Source organism: Amphiprion ocellaris, chromosome 5, assembly GCF_022539595.1.
Source record: "Amphiprion ocellaris isolate individual 3 ecotype Okinawa chromosome 5, ASM2253959v1, whole genome shotgun sequence".
Classification (NCBI taxonomy): domain Eukaryota; kingdom Metazoa; phylum Chordata; class Actinopteri; family Pomacentridae; genus Amphiprion; species Amphiprion ocellaris.
In genome coordinates this window covers 38,950,335-38,970,841 of record NC_072770.1, presented here as the reverse complement: position 1 = coordinate 38,970,841, position 20,507 = coordinate 38,950,335, and the positions used below count along the sequence as shown (strand labels likewise).

General features: G+C 37.3%; 1 protein-coding gene and 1 long non-coding RNA gene across 3 annotated transcripts in view; one reads left to right on the top strand and one right to left on the bottom strand.

Moving 5' to 3' along the window:
* Positions 1–1,226: 1,226 nt before the first annotated feature.
* Positions 1,227–5,522, top strand: LOC111568916 (uncharacterized). The gene is made up of 3 exons (XR_002746157.3): positions 1,227–1,384; positions 4,865–4,989; positions 5,096–5,522. It is a non-coding gene; the product is annotated as an uncharacterized LOC111568916 (long non-coding RNA).
* Positions 5,523–6,065: 543 nt separating this feature from the next.
* Positions 6,066–20,507, bottom strand: part of mmp24 (matrix metallopeptidase 24) — a 46,501-nt gene continuing 32,059 nt past the window's right edge. For both annotated transcript variants that reach the window (XM_023270792.3, XM_035948432.2), the window contains 3 exons: positions 19,674–19,812; positions 17,288–17,554; positions 6,066–16,050 (listed from right to left, as the gene is read on the bottom strand). In XM_023270792.3, the coding sequence (XP_023126560.1) occupies positions 15,686–16,050; positions 17,288–17,554; positions 19,674–19,812 (771 nt within the window). In that variant the 3' untranslated portion in view covers positions 6,066–15,685. The remainder of the gene's footprint in view (positions 16,051–17,287; positions 17,555–19,673; positions 19,813–20,507) is intronic.

The following is a 20,507-nucleotide window of genomic DNA, read 5'->3' as shown; positions in this document are numbered from 1 at the left end:
ATTAAATTATTATTTACTAATCATTAATGATGTGATAATTATGTCATTAACATAATAATTGTTTTAATATAGAATTTGCTATCTGTGTGTGGTGTATTTATGGCTGCTCCTAAAATAACATAATGTTTAAAATGCTTTAATTTATCTCATATTAATCTGTACTTTTAATTAATTTAAGTATTGAAGGCAGTATTTGTACTTGTACTGCAGTATTTGTACTTATTGTACTTTTAGTGAATATATCAGAGGAAATAATTTTGTGGTTTTTAATAATGAATAAAGTTTTTTACTTGTTTTCAATTATTATTCATAAATTCTGTCTTGTTTTGATTCAGTTTGCGCGTACAAGTGAGCGTCCACGCGCCAGAAGGAGCTCTGCCTTCCCTCCTCAGCAGCCTGCATAGCAACCTGCATAGCAACCTGCATAGCAACCTGCATAGCAACCGCCCCCCTCGCCCCCTCCCTCCTGTCTCCGCGCTGCGCCGGGCTCGTCGCTCTCAGCCAATCGGGTCCGCCGCCGCCCGTGACGTGTTGTTTGTTGACACTTTCCATTAGCTCGCTACCTGTGTGACGTCACTGCAGCTGGTTGGGGAGGGGGAGGAGGAGGAGGAGGAGGGAGGGGGAGCCGAAGAGCAGCTGAGAGCAGAGACAGGAGGTATCACTCCGCCTCAAATCCACTCACAGCAGCTTCTTGTTTATTCTCAACAACAAAACACAACAATAAACTGTTATTAATCATTTTATTCTACTTCTTCAGCTTCTCTGGACTTTATTAATGTATCGAATTGAATGACTGATTTAGTATTTTATCTTCTACATGTTGGAATTGATTGTTTTACTTTCATAACTTCTGTGTTTGTTGTTGGTCTGAACATCTTTGCAGTTGTCTGTTTGTAGTCGTTTTGCATGTCTATGTGGAAGTTTTGCTGTGTCAGTTATCGTTTTGCGCTTCTGTTGTCATGTATTTGTAGTCATTTTGTGTCTCTTTGTGGTCATTTTGTGTCTTTTTGTGATAATGTTGTGTCTCTTTGTGGTTGTTTTGTGTCTCTTTATGGTCATTTTGTGTCTCTTTGTGGTCATTTTGTGTCTCTTTATTGTCATTTTGGGTCTCTCTTTGTGGTCATTTTGTGTCTCTTTATGGTCATTTTGTGTCTCTTTATGGTCATCTTGCATCTTGTTGTGGTATTTTGTGTCTGTGTCGTCATTTCCTGCAGTTTGTAGTCAGTTTGTAGTCCTGCCGTGTTTCTCCTGGGAGTGACTCCTCCTCTCTCTCCAGGATCTGTGCAGTCCTCCGGTCCACCGACACGTTTTACCGGATTCTCTGCCTGGAAACACCGAGCGGTGATCAGAACCGGCGGCCGACGGACGGACGGAGCTCCGTTAGGTTTGTTCCCGCGGTGTGTGTGTCCGTGTGTGTGTGTGTGTGTGTATGTGGGCGGAGCTACAACATGGAGGATTATCGTGGACCAGCAGCACCAGTAGAACCAGTAGAACCAGGACAGCAGGATTGTTCCATTAACACTGCGTTGTAAAGGTTTAACAGCTGACTGTTTATAACTGGTTCCGGTTCCGGTTCTGTTTATTTAAAGACTCCATGTTGGAGTTCACCTCAAGCCGGAGGTTCACATTTTATCACTATGCAACAACAACAACATAAACAATAATAATAATACGTTTAATTAATCTGTTATATCTGTGGGTTGTTTATATGTGTTGCTTTGTCCAGTAGGTGATATAAAAGTACACAAATACACACAAAATGAACACAAAGAGACACAAAATCTTTTTCTTTCATTAAATATTGAATCTCTAGAGCTTTTCTGTTGGTTATTATTTATTATTATTTATAGCCAAATATGAACCAGCTGATGAACCGATGAAGTGAACAGAAAAAATCCAGATTTGACTCCAGCAGCAGGAAGTGAAGCAGCGCGTTTCATTCACAGATTCTCCATCAGCATTCAGTCTGAGCAGCAGCTAAAAATAGATTCATCTCCAACACCAGCTCCGTCCTCAACACTCCAACAAACCTCCTTCTGGTTCAACCAACTCGGATTTATTTCTCCTGATGAGACTGAAGCTGAGTCAACGGTTGGTAGTTTGATTCCTGCTGACGACAGGCTTTATTTTAAGATCTACCGACCAGAACGAACACAAAAACATCCAAAGAGTTCAACAAAATGTAAACAAAGAGATAAAAAATCATGACATGGGCAAAAAATAACCTAAAAATGAGCAAAAATAGACACAAAACTACCACAAAACCACCTAAAAAGAATACAAAGAGACACAAAACTACCACAAAGAGACACAAAAAGAGCACAATGAGACACAAAATGGCGACAAAAAGTCACAAAATGACAGCAAAGAGACACAAAATGGCGACAAAAAGACACAAAATGACCACAAAGAGACACAAAATGGCGACAAAATGACCACAAAGAGACACAAAATGACAACAAAGACACAAAATGACCACCTTCAGGTTCTTCTAGCTCTCACACTGAACTGTTTGGTTTTTTATTGACTGTAAAATGTTTTTTTCTTGAATCTTCCGTTCGATGATCCAACTCTTCTTCGCTTTCTGACGTTTGAGGAACAATCAGGAAGAAAACGCAGCTGAATATTTTCCCACTGTGAGGATTTAGAGCTGATAATTCCCTCGTAAACATCCAGTCTGGTCCCAACCTTTAGCTCAGAACTGGATCTAGACTGGATCTGGATCAGACCTCCGGCAGTTTAAACCCTCAGACAGAATAAATCCAGACCGTAGAGGATTCATTTTAAAATACAGCAGCAGGAGTCTATTCTTTTTCCTCAAAAATCAGACTAATTTCCGTTGACATCAGCTCTCAGATTATTATGTGACTTCCTGGCCATTTTTCATGTCTTTGGGGGTCATTTTTAATCTGTTTTTAGGCATTTTTTTGTCTCTTTGCAGCTCTTTAAATTGATTTTGTATTTTTTGCATCTTTGTATTCATGTTTTCTTTGTTTGTAGTCACTCAGAGTCTATTTGTGGCCATTATAAGTCTCTTTGTAGTGATTTTGTGTCAGACCATTCTACACTAGAGAATTACACAATGATAGTGAGGTGTGAGTGTGGTTCTTCACCATATTTGGAAGATAAAACAAGAGCTTCACAGACATTTCACTATTTTCTGATATTTTATTAACCGATTAATGAAGAAAAATAAGCAGCAGCTGCTTCAAAATTTAAAAAATAATCGTTTGTTTCATCCTTTATTGGAGATTTTTTAACCATCTGAGGTGAAGGTGGAGGTTGTTTGGTGTTACGTCATTAATAAATGAGCATCTCTGAGGTTTTTAATCAGAGAAACTAAGGAAGAGTAAAGGTGAGAATCATTCGTCGGCTGCAGCTCTGTCCGATTGTAATTTCCCAGCATGCATTTTTGCAGCTTCCACAGCTGCTGGTGGTGTTTAACAGATGATCTGATTGTGTTGTTTGATTGGATTAAAGTCCTGAATGGATTAGAGATGACCGAGAAGATAACCAGCAGCTCTCTATACGTCTGTTTATCTCACTTCCTCTTTATCTGTTTGAAAAGATTCAAGTCAATGAAGTCGTTTTCCTTCCTTTTGTTTCCTTTAACCTTCCTGTTGTCCTCATTTACAGGCACCAAAAAATATTGTTTCCTTGTCTGAAAAAAATCCAAAAATTCTGCAAAAAAATTCCCCAAATTTCTGAAAATTTGCAAAACCTTCAGGAAGAAAATTCCAATAATTCCTTAAAAGTTTCCCTTAAAAGTTTTATTTTAAAAAAATCCCCCAAATTTGGCAAGAAATTCTTGTAAATATTTTCAAAAAATGAGTAAAAATTTTCCAAAAAATCCTAACAAATCTAAAATAATTCCATATATATCAGTAAAACTTCTAATATTTTCTTAAGAACATTCACATAAAAATCAACCAAAATCCATCGAAATTCACTGGATTTTGGTAGATTTTTATGTGAATGTTCTTAAGAAACATTTTGAACATTTCTTTGTTGTTGTTCTTCCAAAGATTTCCCAAAAATGTTGAAAAAGTGGACATCAGAACTTTAACTGTACTGTAAAGAATGTCTGCTTAGCTTTCATTAAAATATTTGGCTGCAAGACTAAAATATGCATCAGTCTCAGATAATGTTGACACCTCTTTTGTGTAGTTAAGCAAAGAGAATAAATGCAGACAAAAAAAAAGAAGAAAAAAAGAAGTTTAACTGTGAAAATAGATTTTTTTCCCCACATTTTCAAACTTTAAAACGGGTCAATTTTGACCCGCAGGACAACATGAAGGTTAAATGATCCTTCTGGTGTGTTTACACTCATAATAATAATAATAATAATAATAATAATAATAATAATAATTAGAATAATAATAAAACTTGTGTCTCTTTTCTAACTTTCCATTCTCCATATGTGTTGTAGAGATTCAGGGAAACAAAGACAAAACTTTGCATTTATTGCGGCAAAAAACTTTGTGGGTCGTTCCATTTTAATTGATTAAATACCGAAGACTTTTTCTGCTCCACCGTCTCTGATTTACCTGAAAGTTTTAGAGCATAAAACGTGGACATTTATGAAGCTACTTAGGAAATTTTAGCTTTGAATGTCAAATGTTTTCTGAGATTAATGGTTTTAAAAATTTACCTTGATAGTGAGGTAGTCAGACCATTCTACACTACAGAATTACTCAATACCCGTTTTGTCTCGTCTGTTTGAACAACAATATCTGAGGAACTATTAAAGATAAAAACCTGAAATTTTCTCTGTTATTTCTCATCATCTTGTTGATTTAGAATCCACATTATTAGACAAGCAGAAATAAAAATCTGAAGCCAGTACCTGTGTTGTTTCTTCCAGCTGCGACTGAGGATTAGAGATGATGGGATCTGATCAGAGTCGAGAGAAAGAAGCTGAAGAGAAACAAGATGAAACTGAAAAACAGCAGAAACCTGAAGAACCTGAAGGCAGCATGGAGTCTGAAGGTAAAACATAGAATTCAGAGGAGGAAAAGTCACAACCGAAGCTGATCAGCTGCATTTTTGCTGATTTATTCTTCAAATTTGTTAAATTTTTACCTTCCATCCACAGAGACACCTGCAGAGCTGCCCCAGTGCATGATGGGAAACAGGAAGGTGGACAACATGTGCTTCATGATCTCCTGCACCAACTGGTACTGAACCAGTAAAACCAGATTAAAGGTGGAACCAGGAGGAGTTTAAGTTCTGGGACGCTGCATTCAGGAACCGCCAGAAAACCCAAAACAAAGATGTCACTTTTTTTCACTACTTTTTCACCCATCAGCTGATTAATTTTAGTTAATTTTTTAATTTTATTTTTATTTTATTTTTTAGATGTTTTCTGTAATTTAAGAAAACAGGAAAAATGTATGAAATAACAGTTTGATTTTCCTTTTTCTTGATTTAAATATAGTAAAAAAAAATGGTGTAAATTTACAAACGTTGTAAAACAGCAAAATGTTTATTTTTTTAATAAAAATACAGATTTTTGATGTGGACATTGTTTACAGTTTTGGCCTGTTTTTATTTTAACAGTTAATATAAAAAATAGAAATTTATATTTTTTTCTGTGATTTTATTTGTTATCCTCAACAAACACGGTTTTCTCTTTTTTGCTGATTTAAATACAACTAAAATGTTTAAATGTAAAACAGCAAAAGATTTATTTCTAAAAATACAGAATTCAGTTTTGGGCTGTTTTTATTTTAACGGTTAACATAAATTATTTTTTTCTGTGATTTTACTAGTTATTAACTGTAAATTTACAAAACAGAGAAAATCTATTAAATAATAGTTTGAAAAATGATCTTGGAATCCTTAATATACAGATTTTTCATCTGTTGTTGCTGATTTAAATTTAATGAAACAGTAAAATTTTCATGTCAAATGCTGTAAAAGAACAAGTTATTGTTCATAAAAATACATATTTTTGATGTGGATGTTATTTATAAGGTAAATCAAGTTTCATTTTTTTGTGATTTTACTGGTTATTATCTGTAAACTAAAAGTAAAATGTCAAATAAACAGAGAAAAACACGTAAGACAATCAAGTTTTCACTTTTATTGACATTTCATGAACAGAACATTGTGTCATCGGTATAGAATCGGTGTGAGACAGAACAAAGATCAGATCTTTGTCACATTTTAAATAATAAAACTTCATCTGATCAGAAATAAACTGGATAATCTCGGTTCTTTAACATAAACGTGTTTATTAATTAGAAGCATCTTCATAAAAATGGTCCGACGTCGAGTGCAAACGATGATTAAATAAGACGGAAACAAAAATACAAAACTTCTCCAAAAGCTTTAATTTTATTTACACGAGCAGGTAAAAACCAAACGGTGCATCGATCTGCAGGTTTTTTTTCATTTTGATTTTATAATCAACCCACTTAGTCAAAAAACCCAAAACTAAAGGAACCAAAGTGAAATTTTATTTACAGAAAACGTCTTTTTCTCCATAAGAAAAAGGAACTGAATCTCTCTTAAAGCTATTTCTGTTAAAAGTCCGAGCTGCGATGTTTTCTAAACGTCTGCCAGACTACCTCTGATATGTTTTATCTCCTACGCAGTGTTTTTAAGAGAACGTTAGAAACTAAAGGCAATAACAGGTTAAAGGACGACTCGGACACTCAGAGCCACTCGGCCAACATCCAGACGTCTGCCAGCGATTTAAGGTGGAATTATCTAATTTTTCTGGCTGGAAATGAGAGTTTAGTGATGTTTAACATAAACACATCTTATTTTTCTTGACATTTACGGTGCAACAGCTGCATAAACTTTACCTGAAGACAAACATGACGTTTTATTGTGAAGGTTCCATCGTTTCCTAAAACAGATTTATTTTTAAAAAAATAACAAAAACATTAGTTTTGATGAGGAATACTGGAGTAATTAAAGTTTCCTCTGTCATATATATCACCACAAATTACACATATCTGTAGTTATGCTGTAGAAAGAAAAACGGACAAGCTAACGCTAACTAGCCTAGCTTAGCAGCATATTAAGTTAAAGTGGTTGAACTGCTTTTAAATCAAATAATGCAATTCTGATTTGTATAAAAGTATTATAATATATATAGTATAGTATTATATATATTATAAAACAGTAAAACTTCACAAATACAAGAGAACAGAAGTAAAAATCAAACTTCAGTGACTCTAGCTAAGGCTAGTTAAGGCTGGCTAGCAAAACAGATTTATCCTAATTTAATTTCTTCTGTTTCATAAAATGTAAACACGTGTTTGGACGCCTTAATATTAAAGTCTTATTTTTTACACCACATAAATTAGCATAAGTTTGACAAAAGCTACATAAATCGTACTAAGCTAACTAGCTAAATGCTAACTAGCCTAGCTTAGCAGCATAGTGAGTTAAAGTGGTTAAACTGTTTTTAAACCAAATAATGCAGTCATGATTTGTGTATATATAGTATAGTATTATATATGTATTATTATAAAACAGTAAAAGTTTCCAAGTACAACAGAAAAGAGGTAAAAAAATCACACAGCAGTGACTCTAGCTATGGCTAGTTAAGGCCAGCTACTAAGACAGATTTAGCGTAATTTAGCTTTTCATGTTTCATAAAATTAAATATCTGTTTGGATGCCTGAATATGAAAAATAAATTACCATAAATTTGACAGCAGCTATATACTGTAAGCTACAAACTAAATGGTAACTAGCCTAGCTTAGCAGCATAGTGAGTTAAAATGGTTAACTGTCTGTAAATCAAATAATGTCATTATGATTTGTGTAAGAGTATTATATCTAATATAATATTATAGATATAAATCAGTAAAACTTCACAAGTACAAGACGTAAAAATCACACTGCAGTGACTCTAGCAAAGGCTAGTTAAGGCTAGCTAGCAACACAGATTTAGCTTAATTTGACCCCCTTTTCCTGTTTCATAAAGTGTAAATATCTGTTTGGATGCCTCAATGTTCAACATAAATTAGCATAAATTTGACAAAAGCTATTTAAATCATACTGTATAAAGAAAAGCTAACATGCTAAATGCTAACTACCTTAGTTTAGCAGAGTTTTCATCTCTAAAGAATTTCATGTATTTTAATATAGTTAAACTTCTTATAAATCACTTAATTTATTGATGACTTATCTAAAAATATTTCACCATACAAATGTGTAAATTTTGAGAAAAAATAAACCAGTAAAACTTCACAGGACGCAAAAATGACTCCTGCTAGCTAAAGCTAGCTAGTAAGACAGATTCAGCTAAACCTAATTAACCTATTTTTCCCTGTTTAATGGATTTAAAAAACATTTTAAATCAGAAGAAACTGAATTTTTTAAGACCAAAGTGATATCTGTAGATGTCAGTTGTACAAACTTGCTTTGTTTTTTCATTCATCACTGTTTATGTCTATTTATTTCTAGTTTATTTACGTGTTAATTTAAGCTGCAAATATTGAAAACCACCAAAATAAACTAAGTTCATGTACACTCTGATTGATTCTGCCGTTTCCTGGTATTTTTTGTGATTTATTACTTTAATTTCTTTAAATTTTTTATCATCCAGTTTGATGTGAAGCACTTAAAGATGCCCTGAATGTATAAAAGACTTGTATAATCATTATTATATCATTGAATGTTCTGCAGAACATTAATGTGAGAAAAGCTTCATAGAATCATTAGATGAAACCACAAGAGACCGACTGTTGTTTGGTGAATTTTGAGCAGCTTCCTGCGGTGAGGAGCTGGTGATTCAGTAGAAAAAATATCGATTTTCTGTGTTTTTTAATCTATTTTTCTACCTCATGTGGTGCCTTGCAACATAAAAACATCATTAAATACAGAAAACCAGCTGCCCTGCATGTAATTAAAACACCAGAACTCTGCTGACCTCAGCTGAAACTCATGTCAGGTTCTTTGTTTTGGTTGAATTTGCTGAAATCACATTACAGTAGTTTTGACTTGTTTTGTTCAGACATAAAGTGAAGAGATAGATGTTGAGGTAATCAACATCAATAAGAAGACATGACGAATGTTTTTGTGAAATTAAGTTAATCTGATGATCTAATGACATGTTAGAGTTTATTTTAGGAAGTTATGGAACCTTTTGCCTTCAAGAAAAGTTCCGTTCTCTAAGTTTTGTTGCGTTTCCCGCAGGTTTTGAACTTCCTGTTTGATGTGTCGTCTCTGGCAGTCGACTTCCTGTTAGCGAGTGGCGATTTCAGACGCCCGAGTCGACCTTTAAAGGCAACTCGCTGTTGTCCGAAGCCACAAGAATGTTGCCAGACCGGAGACAAAGTGGCACCGAGCTCATTCCTTTCTTTAAACGGACTGATCTGCCGGCACAGTGGCAACCATCCTTCGACCAAGAGGACGGACGGGAAACAAACGTCCAGATGGGAGGAAAGACGAGGATCGAGATGTGGCAGAAAAATCCAAAACATCAGTTCAGCTCCAGTTTATCTCAGGTCTGATGCAAAATCCATAAAAGAGGCAAATTTCCAGAGGACCCTTCGCCCTCCGAGCTGAATAAATAAAGATCTGTGGACAGACGGCGTCCGCTAAAAGTTCCATGTACGTATATTTATCTTTATGTGTTCCATAAGTAATATGAACAATGCAAACACTACAGAATGTTTTCTTCAAGTACCTTCGATCTTTTCCACAAACAGACATCTGCTGAAGTAAACTGCTATCTGCTGGAAATCCCACTACATATATTTACACACCTTCAGGTTATTTTCTCCCAGAAGGTTAAAGTGATGAACATTTACATGATTTAAACACTTTTCTTTCAGATAAAATTTAATAAATCGCCATCTGTTTAGTGCTCCATTAGCTGAACTTGCTGCTTAAATGGTAAAAACCTCCATAAAATATCCTTCATCCATCCGCTAACATGGTAAAGATGATCTGAGAACAAGGGCTGGTTCCACAAAGACACTTTGAACGCATCGATTCTGTTCTCTCTCAGTGAAGCCAGGCGGGAATCATTCCCTGTTAAAGCAACATCTGCATTTCAGGAGCCTAAAAAAATAAAGAAACCAACCAGAACGCCGTTAAAAACCAGCATTAGAAGCTCTTTACTCAACATGGACTGAGTTTCTTACCTACTACTGACTGTAAATTAGACAAAAGCTCTATTTGAAATCACAGCCGACTATAGAAAGAAAAGCTATAAGCTAACTAGCCTAGCTTCAGTGATACAGAAACACCAGCGTGGATTTTTGGAATCTGTAGTTTAAACCTGTGTTTCTGATTATTTATTTATAACTTTTAACATTTCGATTTTGGATGCCGTTTGTTTAAGCTACTCTTGTGCAAAATACAGTGTAAAATATTTCCACAAATATACCAATGATGTCCACGTTTACCGATGTAGCATGGTAACTGAATTAAATGGAACTTGAAATAAAGGTGTCCTCGGGGAGTTTATGGGGTTAACCAGCAGATATTCCAGATATTTCTCTGCTAAATGTTTGGGTTTAAAACCAAACTCCGGGAGTCTTTACGGTTAATTAACACAGCAGTTCTGACCTCCTTTTCAGCTTCGCTCCCTTCAGTCGAGCATCTCCGTCCAAAAACCATCAGACACATAGAGAAAGTTTGGTCCAGGAGGTATTTATTTTTCATTTTTCTTTCCTTTGGATTTCTGCAGAACGTCTTGTTCTGTGTTTATTGAACAACCCTCGAGGAACAAGCCTTTTCCCCGTCGAGTCTAAACAGCACCGCGGGATATTGAACGCCATCGATTTCCGCCAAATGCTGCGTGTGCTGAATTGCTCTCGACAGCGGCAGGTAATTGTGAGGATACGCAGTGAAAACACATTCAATTACCTCAGGACGGCGGAGGTACAAAGCCGACAAATGAGAACAAGAAGGAGGAGGAGGGAGTGATATGTGAAGGAGGCTGGACGGTATACAGCCTCTTCAGTGTGTTCCATCTATAGGAGGCTTAAAATGAGGTGGAAAGATGGTCTGGAGTGATTACTGTCTGCAAGGATACATGGACGGAATCAGGACGGAGCAGGGAGGTTGTTTAAAACGCCTCCAGAAAGGTCTTCAACTGTCCCAGCAGGAGTTTTGAGGTCCGAAAACTGTCATGTTGGGAAGTTAACAGCATTTAAATAAAGCTGCAGTGATGTTCTGGAACAGAATCGGCGTGTTTGAGCAGCGTCACTCCGTCCACAAGAATAAAACTTTCTGCCAAAGCTTCACAAAGCAGCAGCACCAAAACCACTGGAGGCCAAATCTCAAACCAAAATATCTAACAGTTTTGTCATTCCACAGTGGGGAAAAAGCACTGTTTTCAGAAAGAAAAGGCTGTAAAATTGTAAGGTCGTTTTGGTTGTTCTGTCTTGTGGTCGTTTTGTCTTGTGGTCGTTTTGTCTTGTTGTGGTCGTTTTGCGTCTTGTCTTGGTCGTTTTACGTCTTGTGGTTGTTTTGCGTCATGTCTTGGTCGTTTGCATCTTGTTGTGGTCCTTTTGCGTCTTGTCTTGGGTCGTGTTTAGGTCATTTTGGGTCATGTTGTGGTCGTTTTGCGCGTTGTGGCCGTTTTGCATCTTGTTTTGGTCATTTTGCATTGTGTTTTGGTCATTTTGCATCTTGTTTTGGTCACATTGCGTCTTGTGCTCCTTTTGTGTCTTTTTGTGGTCGTTTTGCGTCTTGTTGTGGTCGTTTTGCGTCGTGTTTCGGTCGTTTTGTCTTGCTTTGGTAAGAGTCCTGTGGTTGATGAATTCTCATTATCTGGACTTTGTTACTCTTTCTATACGTTTGCAAATCAGGCGACGTGGAGGAAGAAAAAGCAAAACTCTCACAGTTTTAAGGCTTTTTGTAAACAGATGTTTGTGTTCAGGACCAAATTACACATTTTAGTTTGAGACCATGTTTCTTTAAATCATTAAATCAATGCAAACAACTTCAAATTCGACTCACAAAATGCAGACAACATTCACATGATGATTCCTGACCCCTGCTGAGGAGCAAAAACGACCATTCAGAGCCAAGTACTGAGACCTACTCACTCCGAATCAGAGCACAAAGAAGTTTGTTGAGCAAGCGGAGCTACAGATGGACGTCCAACCTGAAGAGGAAGTGGAGGTCAGCGGACACAGATGGACCGAGGAGGTTTGGGTTAAAGATCAAACGGAGACGGACGGTGGATTAAAGCGACGGATGTTCAGGACGAGTTGCTGCCGTTGGAGCTGAGAGCAGAAAAACTTCATTAAGCTGCTGGATGTGGCTGAGCTGCAGCCAGAATACTAATACAGACCTCATCCGCCTCCATTCAGGACACTTTACTTCCCCTTTTCCCTTCAGCATGTCAAGAATTAGTCTCCTAGAAATAACGTAGACACAACCAACTGCAAATATGTAAACAGAAGTATAGCACACCAAAACTTTTGGTGTTAGCAGCCTGTCTCCTGGTTTCAGGTTCTGGTTTAACCCCGTTCTGCAGCAGCTGATTTTCCATTTAAAGCCTAATAAATCAGCGTGTGAACATCACAGAGCCTCAGTTCAGGGCTCAAACTGCAGAGACCATGTGGATCAATCAGCTGTTTTCCACTGCAAACTGGAAGGTCCACCCAGGTAGGACCTCTTTCGGGGCCAGAGAACAGGAATCTGCCGCTAGAACCGCTAAAACTGCTGTGCTTCTTCATCTAACTGCCAAAAGGAAGAAAAGCTAACTAGCTAAATGGTACCTAGCCTAGCTTAGCAAAGTAGTGTTTAGTTCCAGATGAAAACAGAAAACTACCACTAAAACCGCTAAAACTGCTAAAGGTGCTGTGCGGAGTTCGAGTTTAATGGGTTAAACTCAAGCAAAAAGCCTAATTTTTCTGCTTTTCCAATGTTTTTTTTTTTTTTGCAGAGTAGCAGCTTCTCCTTTGAAACATCAACAACATCCAGTAACTACTGTTGGTTTTCAGCGCTAACATTAAAGCTAATCCAACATAGCAACGGAAACAGAGAAGCTAAGATGTCTGATTCTGTAAACATAGTTAAGATTTTCATTGGCATATATGCAAGATGAAAACTCAGTGACTCCCGCTAAGGCTAATTCAGGCTAGCTCTTGAGACAGATTTAGCTAAACCTAATTTATCAACCTGTTTCAGATATTTTTTGACAAAAACTAAATCTTAAATCACACTATAGGAATGAAGCTAACTAGTGTGGTTAAATCACGTGATGTGATAATTTATCTAAATAGATTACAGTATCAGATTTTTTTGAGTTTTGAGACAAAACAGAAGAATATCCAATGCAGTGACTCCGGCTAGATAAAGCTAGCTAGTAAGATAGATTTAGCTAAACCTGATTTACCAAAACTTTCCTGTTTCTTCAATTTTTGAAATTAATTTTGATTATATGCCTGAATAACTGAGTTTCTAACACAACATAAATTAGACAAAAGCTATATTTTAAATCACTGCTGACTGTAGAAAGAAAAGCTAAAAGCCAACTAGCCTAGCTTGAGTGATGCAGAAACACCAGCGTGGATTTTTGGAATCTGTAGTTTAAACCTGTGTTTCTGTTTATTTACTTGTAACTTTTGACGTACATCCGACATTCAGATTTTGGACACTGTTTTATTTAATCTGCTCATGAGCAAAATACGTCCAATATTTCTGCAAATATACCAAAAATCTCCATGTTTACTGGTGTAACGTACAAACTGAAAGATATGGAACTAGCAATAAAGACGTCCTTGTGGAGTTTATGGGGTTAATCAGCAGATATTCCAGATATTTCTCGGCTAAATGTTTAGGTTTAAAACCAAACTCTTGGACTCTTTCCAGTTAATTAACACATTCTTTGTAACATCAACAACATCCATTAACTACCTTTGGTTTCCTGCACTAACACTGAAGCTAATGCAACACTGCAACGGAAACAGAGAAGCTAAGATGTTTGTTCCTGTAAACATAGTTAAGATTTTCATTGGCGTATATGCAAGATGAAAATTCTTGTTTCTGTTTTAGTAAACAACCTTTAGAGTTGAAAATATGAGTTTTTAATGCCTTTATATGCCCTTTAACGCACACTAGTGGCACACTGGCTTTTAGAAAGATGTTTGAATGAACTGCTAAACTTCTAATATTTGTAGCTAATAAGTCGGCAATAACTTGTAAAGCTGCATTTGCACGGTACAGTTCTTACTTCTGGTTAGTAGGCGTCTAAATTCACATGTAAACAAACTGTAGACGCCGGCAGAAGAGGGTTAAAACAGAAAAAGTTTGCAGTTTTGGTGCCGTTTGAAAACCAATAATCCATAAACTATCTGGGGAAACATCTTATAACTCCTCCTCATAGACAAAAATACAAAGATGAGCGTCAAGGAACAAAAATAAACCAGTCCGGCTACCTGTTTACTAAATCTCTAAGATAACACTTTTAATAAAACATTTCAGAGCAGCTCAGAGACGATACTTTACTGTTCCTACCCTGTGATATGTTTCTCTGCATAAACATTTTAAAAGACTTTCTATTTCTGTTAAACCTTTCTTCTCTCTGGTAATAATTAGCAACAGTCCCATATATATTTAAATTCTACTGCAAGAAATTCAGCTGCTGGTAGAAAAAGTATAAATAAAGACCAGCTGTCTGTTGTGGCTTTCACCACTGCTACATGCCAAACAAGAAACAACGTTCAAGTAAAATGTCTTTTTTTTCTGATTTACAACCACTTCATGACCATTTATATTCAGTACAATCACTAAAAAGAAGTCGCATCAGGTGTGTTTCTAAACTACAGTCATCAAGGATATACTTTTAACTAACTAAAGACACATCTGGAGCTCCCGTATACTTATGATTAGGACGAAAAGTGAAAGATTTTCACTTTTATCCCAATAATCACCTGCCCTGCTTGTGCGCAGCAAACATTTTGACATAAATAAGGCTGTTGTTGTTCTATTCTATCATACGCCAACGACTCTCTATTCTACATCTGCAAAAATCCAGCAGAGTTGTGTAAATCAACGCATCTTTTTGTGTGTGTTTGTGTGACGAGCTGAAGGAAGTCGACATAGTTGATGGTGATGAGTGTTTGTGTGGAAAAAGAGAGAAAAAGGTCCTCTTTGACAGTTTTACATCTCAACTAAAAATAAACTTAGTAAAAAATCATCGATCCAAAGAGAGATCCTTGGGTATTTTTTTTTAGTTATGGCCTTTCTACCTATATTTGATCTTCAAGTTTGATATTTTTAAACTGTATCTTTTCTTTTTTTTGTCGTTGAATTTGACTTGAAGCAGTTCAAGTTGTCGTCACAACAAACTTGGAGGTGGTTTCTGGCTTAGAGGAGCGAATTCTTTTCTTCTCTGAATCCTATTTTTCTTTCTTTTTGTTTCACTGAGAAGGAGAGCAGTGAGTTTTAGGTCCCAGAAGAAAGTTCTTGTTCCCTCATCAGATCAGGGAAGGTGTGTTTTTTTGTCTTTCAGATCCTCTTTTTAAACGTCTTTAAACATTGAAATGTGTCATAAGGCCGACACAAACCTCTTCCACTCACAAACAAAAGTCTTAATCTACTCCTGTAGAGCTTTTTTCACTCTGCGCCCATCTATAGCATTCACTAGCTAGCACAATTAGCATCTTTCAGCCAGCATGTTAGGACATTAGCCAACGTTAGCTAGCTAGCAAAGAGCTTGAACCCCTGTAAATCCATGAGCTTGGAGCGGTTGACTGTCATACCCACTCCTGCACCGGGTATTTGTAGTAGTGCTGCGTCATGGCGCTCTGCTGGACGCCTTTGTTCTTGAACTGGAAGATGGTGTAAACCAGCACCAGTATGCACAGCGACAGGATGCAGGGGATCACCACGGCGATGGCGTTGACGGTCGTCGGGACGTCGTTGATGGTCACCATGATGTCCACGTCGTCCAGGGGCAGCTGTCGGTCGCCGCGGTTACCATTGCCGCCAGAGCGCTCCATGTCGGACTGGTCGCAGCCCATCCAGTCACGCAGGATGGACTTGGGGTATCCAGGTTCCACCGTCAGCTTCTGGTTGTCGAACTTCCAGTATTCCTTCCCCTTGTAGAAGTAGGTGTAGTCTGAGGAGGATGGAAAGAAAAAGAAATTAGTGATTTATTTATTTATTGTTGAAGGCAAATGTAAGCAAGATAAGGTTGTAAAACACCAATACTGGGATAAAATATCTTTTTTTCTGATCTGCAACCACTTCATGACCATTTATATTCAGTACAATCACTAAAAACATGTCGCATCAGGTGTGTTTCTAAACTACAGTCAACAAGGATATGCTTTGAACTAACTAAAGACACATCTGGAGCTCCTGTATACTTATGATTAGGACTAAAAGTGAAAGATTTTCACTTTTATCTTTCACTTTTAGCCTGATAATTACCTGCCCTGCTTGTGTGCAGCAAACATTTTGACATACACTACTGTTCAAATGTTTGGGTTCATCCAGACAATTCCATGTTTTCCATGAAAACTCCCACTTTTCTCCATATGCTAACATAACTGCACAAGGGTTTTCTAATCATCAATTAGCCTTTCAACACCATTAGCTAACACAATGTAGCATTAGAACACACACAATCATTATGAAAAGATGAGAAATCACCACAAAAAGACGTCAAATCACCATGAAAAGATTCAAAATTGGACCAAAAAAGATGCAAAATCACCATGAAAAGATGTGAAATCACCTTAAAAAGATGTGAAATCACCACAAAAAGATGCAAAATCACCATCAAAAGAATCATAATCACCGAAAAAGATGCAAAATCTTCATGAAAAGATGCAAAACCACCACAAAATGCAAAATCACCTTGAAAAGATTTAAAATTGCCACAAAGAGAAGTGAAATCATCTTGAGATTCAAAACTATCACAAAAACAAATAAAATCACTTCAGAGAGACAGAAAATCACCACAGAAAGATGCAAAATCACTGCAAAACAACGTGAAATCACCATGAAAAGGTGTGAAATCACCACAAAATGTCATGAAATCATTATGAAAAGATGTGAAATGAGCAGCTGATATAGTTCTACTTGCACAAATCCTGAACATGTTGAGCTGCTCTGTTCTGATCACTGCAGTAGAAAATAAAAGAGGTTCCAGTGATTTAATTTGCTGCTAGCAGCTGTTATTGATTATTTTAGATCAATAAGGCTGCAGGTGGAGTCACTGATCACATTTAGTCTACAGATCTACAGATAACTGATCGTTTGTCCCAGCGATCAATCGACTGGTTGCAGGGCAGGTCATTGATTGGTTGATTCAGGAAGCTCAGGTCATTGATTGGCTGATCGGTACTCACATCCCTCCCTGCTGATGAAGGCTCCCTGCGGTCCGTCTGGGATTCCCTTCCACACAGCGATGGGTTTGGGGTATCCGGGGTCGGCCGTTCGTTTCTCCTCGTTGTACCTCCAGTACTGGTCGCCTTTGAAGAAGTAGGTTTTCCCGACGGGTTCCCAGCGAAGCGCCGTGTCGATGCCGTCTTTAGGGAGGCAGCTGCCCAGTTCCACCAGACTGTGAGGGTAGCCGGGCTCAGCAGTGACCTCCTTAAACACCCAGTACTTATCACCTGCAGCAGGAAGCGGGGAAAAAAACCAGATATACCACTGTTAGCAGAATAAAAAACACCACTGCTCATCTCTACTCTGGATTTCTACTTGGACTGATCACATCATGTTTCCAAACTGGAAACTAAACTACATCAATAACTTGGTTTCTTTTACAGAAATCAGATGTGAAATCCCCATAAAATGTCGTGAAATCATCATGAAAAGATGTTCAATCACCACAAAAAAGATACAAAATCACTACAAATAATGTGAAATTACAGTGGAAAGGTTGAAAACCACCATGAAAAGATGTTAAATATCCTCAGAGGCAGAAAATCACTATAAAACAACAACATGTTATGATGAAAAAATGTTAAATCACAACAAAGAAAACACAAAATCACTACAAAATTAAATGAAATTACCACAAAAAGATGTGAAATCACCACAAAAAATGTGAAATCACAACAAAAAGATGTGAAATCACAACAAACACATTCAAAATTGGCACAAATACATGTGAAATCACCACAAAAAAGATATCAAAACCACCATGAAAAGATGTCAAATCTCCTCAGAGGCAGAAAATCACCATGAAACGACGTCATGTTATGATGAAAAAATGCCAAATCACAGCAAAGAAAACAGAAAATCACCACAAAAATATGTGATATCAACATGAAAAGATGGGAAATCACCATAAAAACTTGCAAAATATGCTAACATAGCATATGGAACTCCTCAAGACGCACAAAAATGTCTCGCGGTTTAATTGAAGGTCGACAGAATTAATCATTTTCTGTTTTCTGTTTCTGACAGCTCTGACCACTTTTAGAAGATTTATTTTTCCTCCAGACAGACTCAGAACAGGTTATTCTCTCCCAGTTTCATGTTTATAAAATTTTACTTAACAGGTGTGGATCACAACTAGAATCTAATCGATAGTTCTCTGGCTCTGAAACGTTCTGCTGCTGCCAGGAACAGAATCTGGTGGAAACACGACCTCCTGCAGAATTAAACATCAGATCATCACCTCATAAATAAACCAGACAGGAAGTTAAACACGGCGGCTGCTTTTTAGTACACTCAGAAAACGAAGCTGTGTTAAATATGTAGTTATTATTATTTAGAAGAAAGATGTGAGATTAAAACACAGAAAAACTCCATAAAAGCTCTTTAACTCAGCAGCTAAACAGCCCGATGTTACAGCAGCTCCTTTAAACAGCAGAAACTCAGCATTAAATACAAGAATAAAAGGCTTGAATCCAAATTATTTCCCTTCCAGACATTAACCTCTTTCTACCAGACAGATCTTTAACATAATAAAAGGCAGAATTTAGCCTCAGATGTGAAGATTTTCTGTGCTTGAGCTATATTTTCTTCTTTTCAGCAGAAAACACAGCAACTTTTAGCCTTTAAAAAGTCAGATAACATTAATTTTATGTGTTTATGCAAACAGTTAAATACTCTTGTGTTGACGTAGAGCTCTAGAAACACATTACAAACTGTTTAAAGGGTTTTAAATGTATTAAATGGCCTTTAACATCCACTTTAACTGATTATGAAACTGCAGCAGCTCTAGAAATCATTGCAAAATGACCAAATGTGACTCAAAACAAACACAAAAAGTTGCAATAAAAAATAAACTAAACTTTTCCAGATCCTTTCTGTCGTCTCTGATGTTGAGACTCTGAGAACTGAGTCTGCATGATGTAACTGATTAGAATTCAGGAAGAAGACTCTCTCTGCTGTGCTTAAAGGAAAAGAGGAGCTGAGAGACTCCAGTCAGGGAGGTTTCAGACTTTCACTGAGGTTCTGGAACTTCATGCTGCTGCTCCCCAGTTGCCTCCATCCTTCACACTTTATTAAATCTGTTCAGAACAATCTTATAACACCAGACAAGACGTGACGCCTCCACGGGATTCTGAAAACTTTCTGCTGAAGCTTCTGACTGAGTTTAACAGTGTTTGTGAATCTGAGCCACAGTTTCAATTCAATTCAATTTGAGTCAGTCAATCAGAACTTCAAGCACAAATCGACGGAATTTCAGTCAAACTGTAAATTCTTGTGCCCTGTTCTGTTTTTGTCGTAACTCCGTAAACCCATCTCTGGTCAGAAAAAATGTCTGAAACATTTTACCTTTGAAGAAGACGAATTTGCCGTCAGATCTCTCGTAGGCGGCGTCGATTCGAGGCGGAAGGCCTTTCCAGAACTGGTCGATCTGCATCGGATAACCCTCCTGGACCTTGTTGTTCCTCAGACGCCAGAACCAGCGATCCTGGAACACAAAGAGTTAAAATCAGAGCCAGAGATCCTGGAACACAAAGAGATAAATCAGAACCAGAGATCCTGGAACACAAAGAGTTAAAATCAGAGCCAGAGATCCTGGAACACAAAGAGATAAATCAGAACCAGAGATCCTGGAACACAAAGAGTTAAAATCAGAACCAGCGATCCTGGAACACAAAGAGATAAAATCAGAACCAGCGATCCTGGAACACAAAGAGATAAAATCAGAGCCAGAGATCCTGGAACACAAAGAGTTAAAATCAGAGCCAGAGATCCTGGAACACAAAGAGTTAAAATCAGAGCCAGAGATCCTGGAACACAAAGAGATAAATCAGAACCAGAGATCCTGGAACACAAAGAGTTAAATCAGAACCAGAGATCCTGGAACACAAAGAGTTAAATCAGAACCAGAGATCCTGGAACGCAAAGAGATAAATCAGAACCAGAGATCCTGGAACACAAAGAGATAAATCAGAACCAGAGATCCTGGAACACAAAGAGTTAAATCAGAACCAGAGATCCTGGAACACAAAGAGTTAAATCAGAACCAGAGATCCTGGAACACAGAGGGTTAAATGAGAAGCTCTGCAGAGAGCCGAGCTGAAGCTGCAGCAGCTTTTAAAAACTATTATTCACCAGAATGAGTCACAGCCGACTGGACAGCAGCTTTACTGAGCTGCAGCT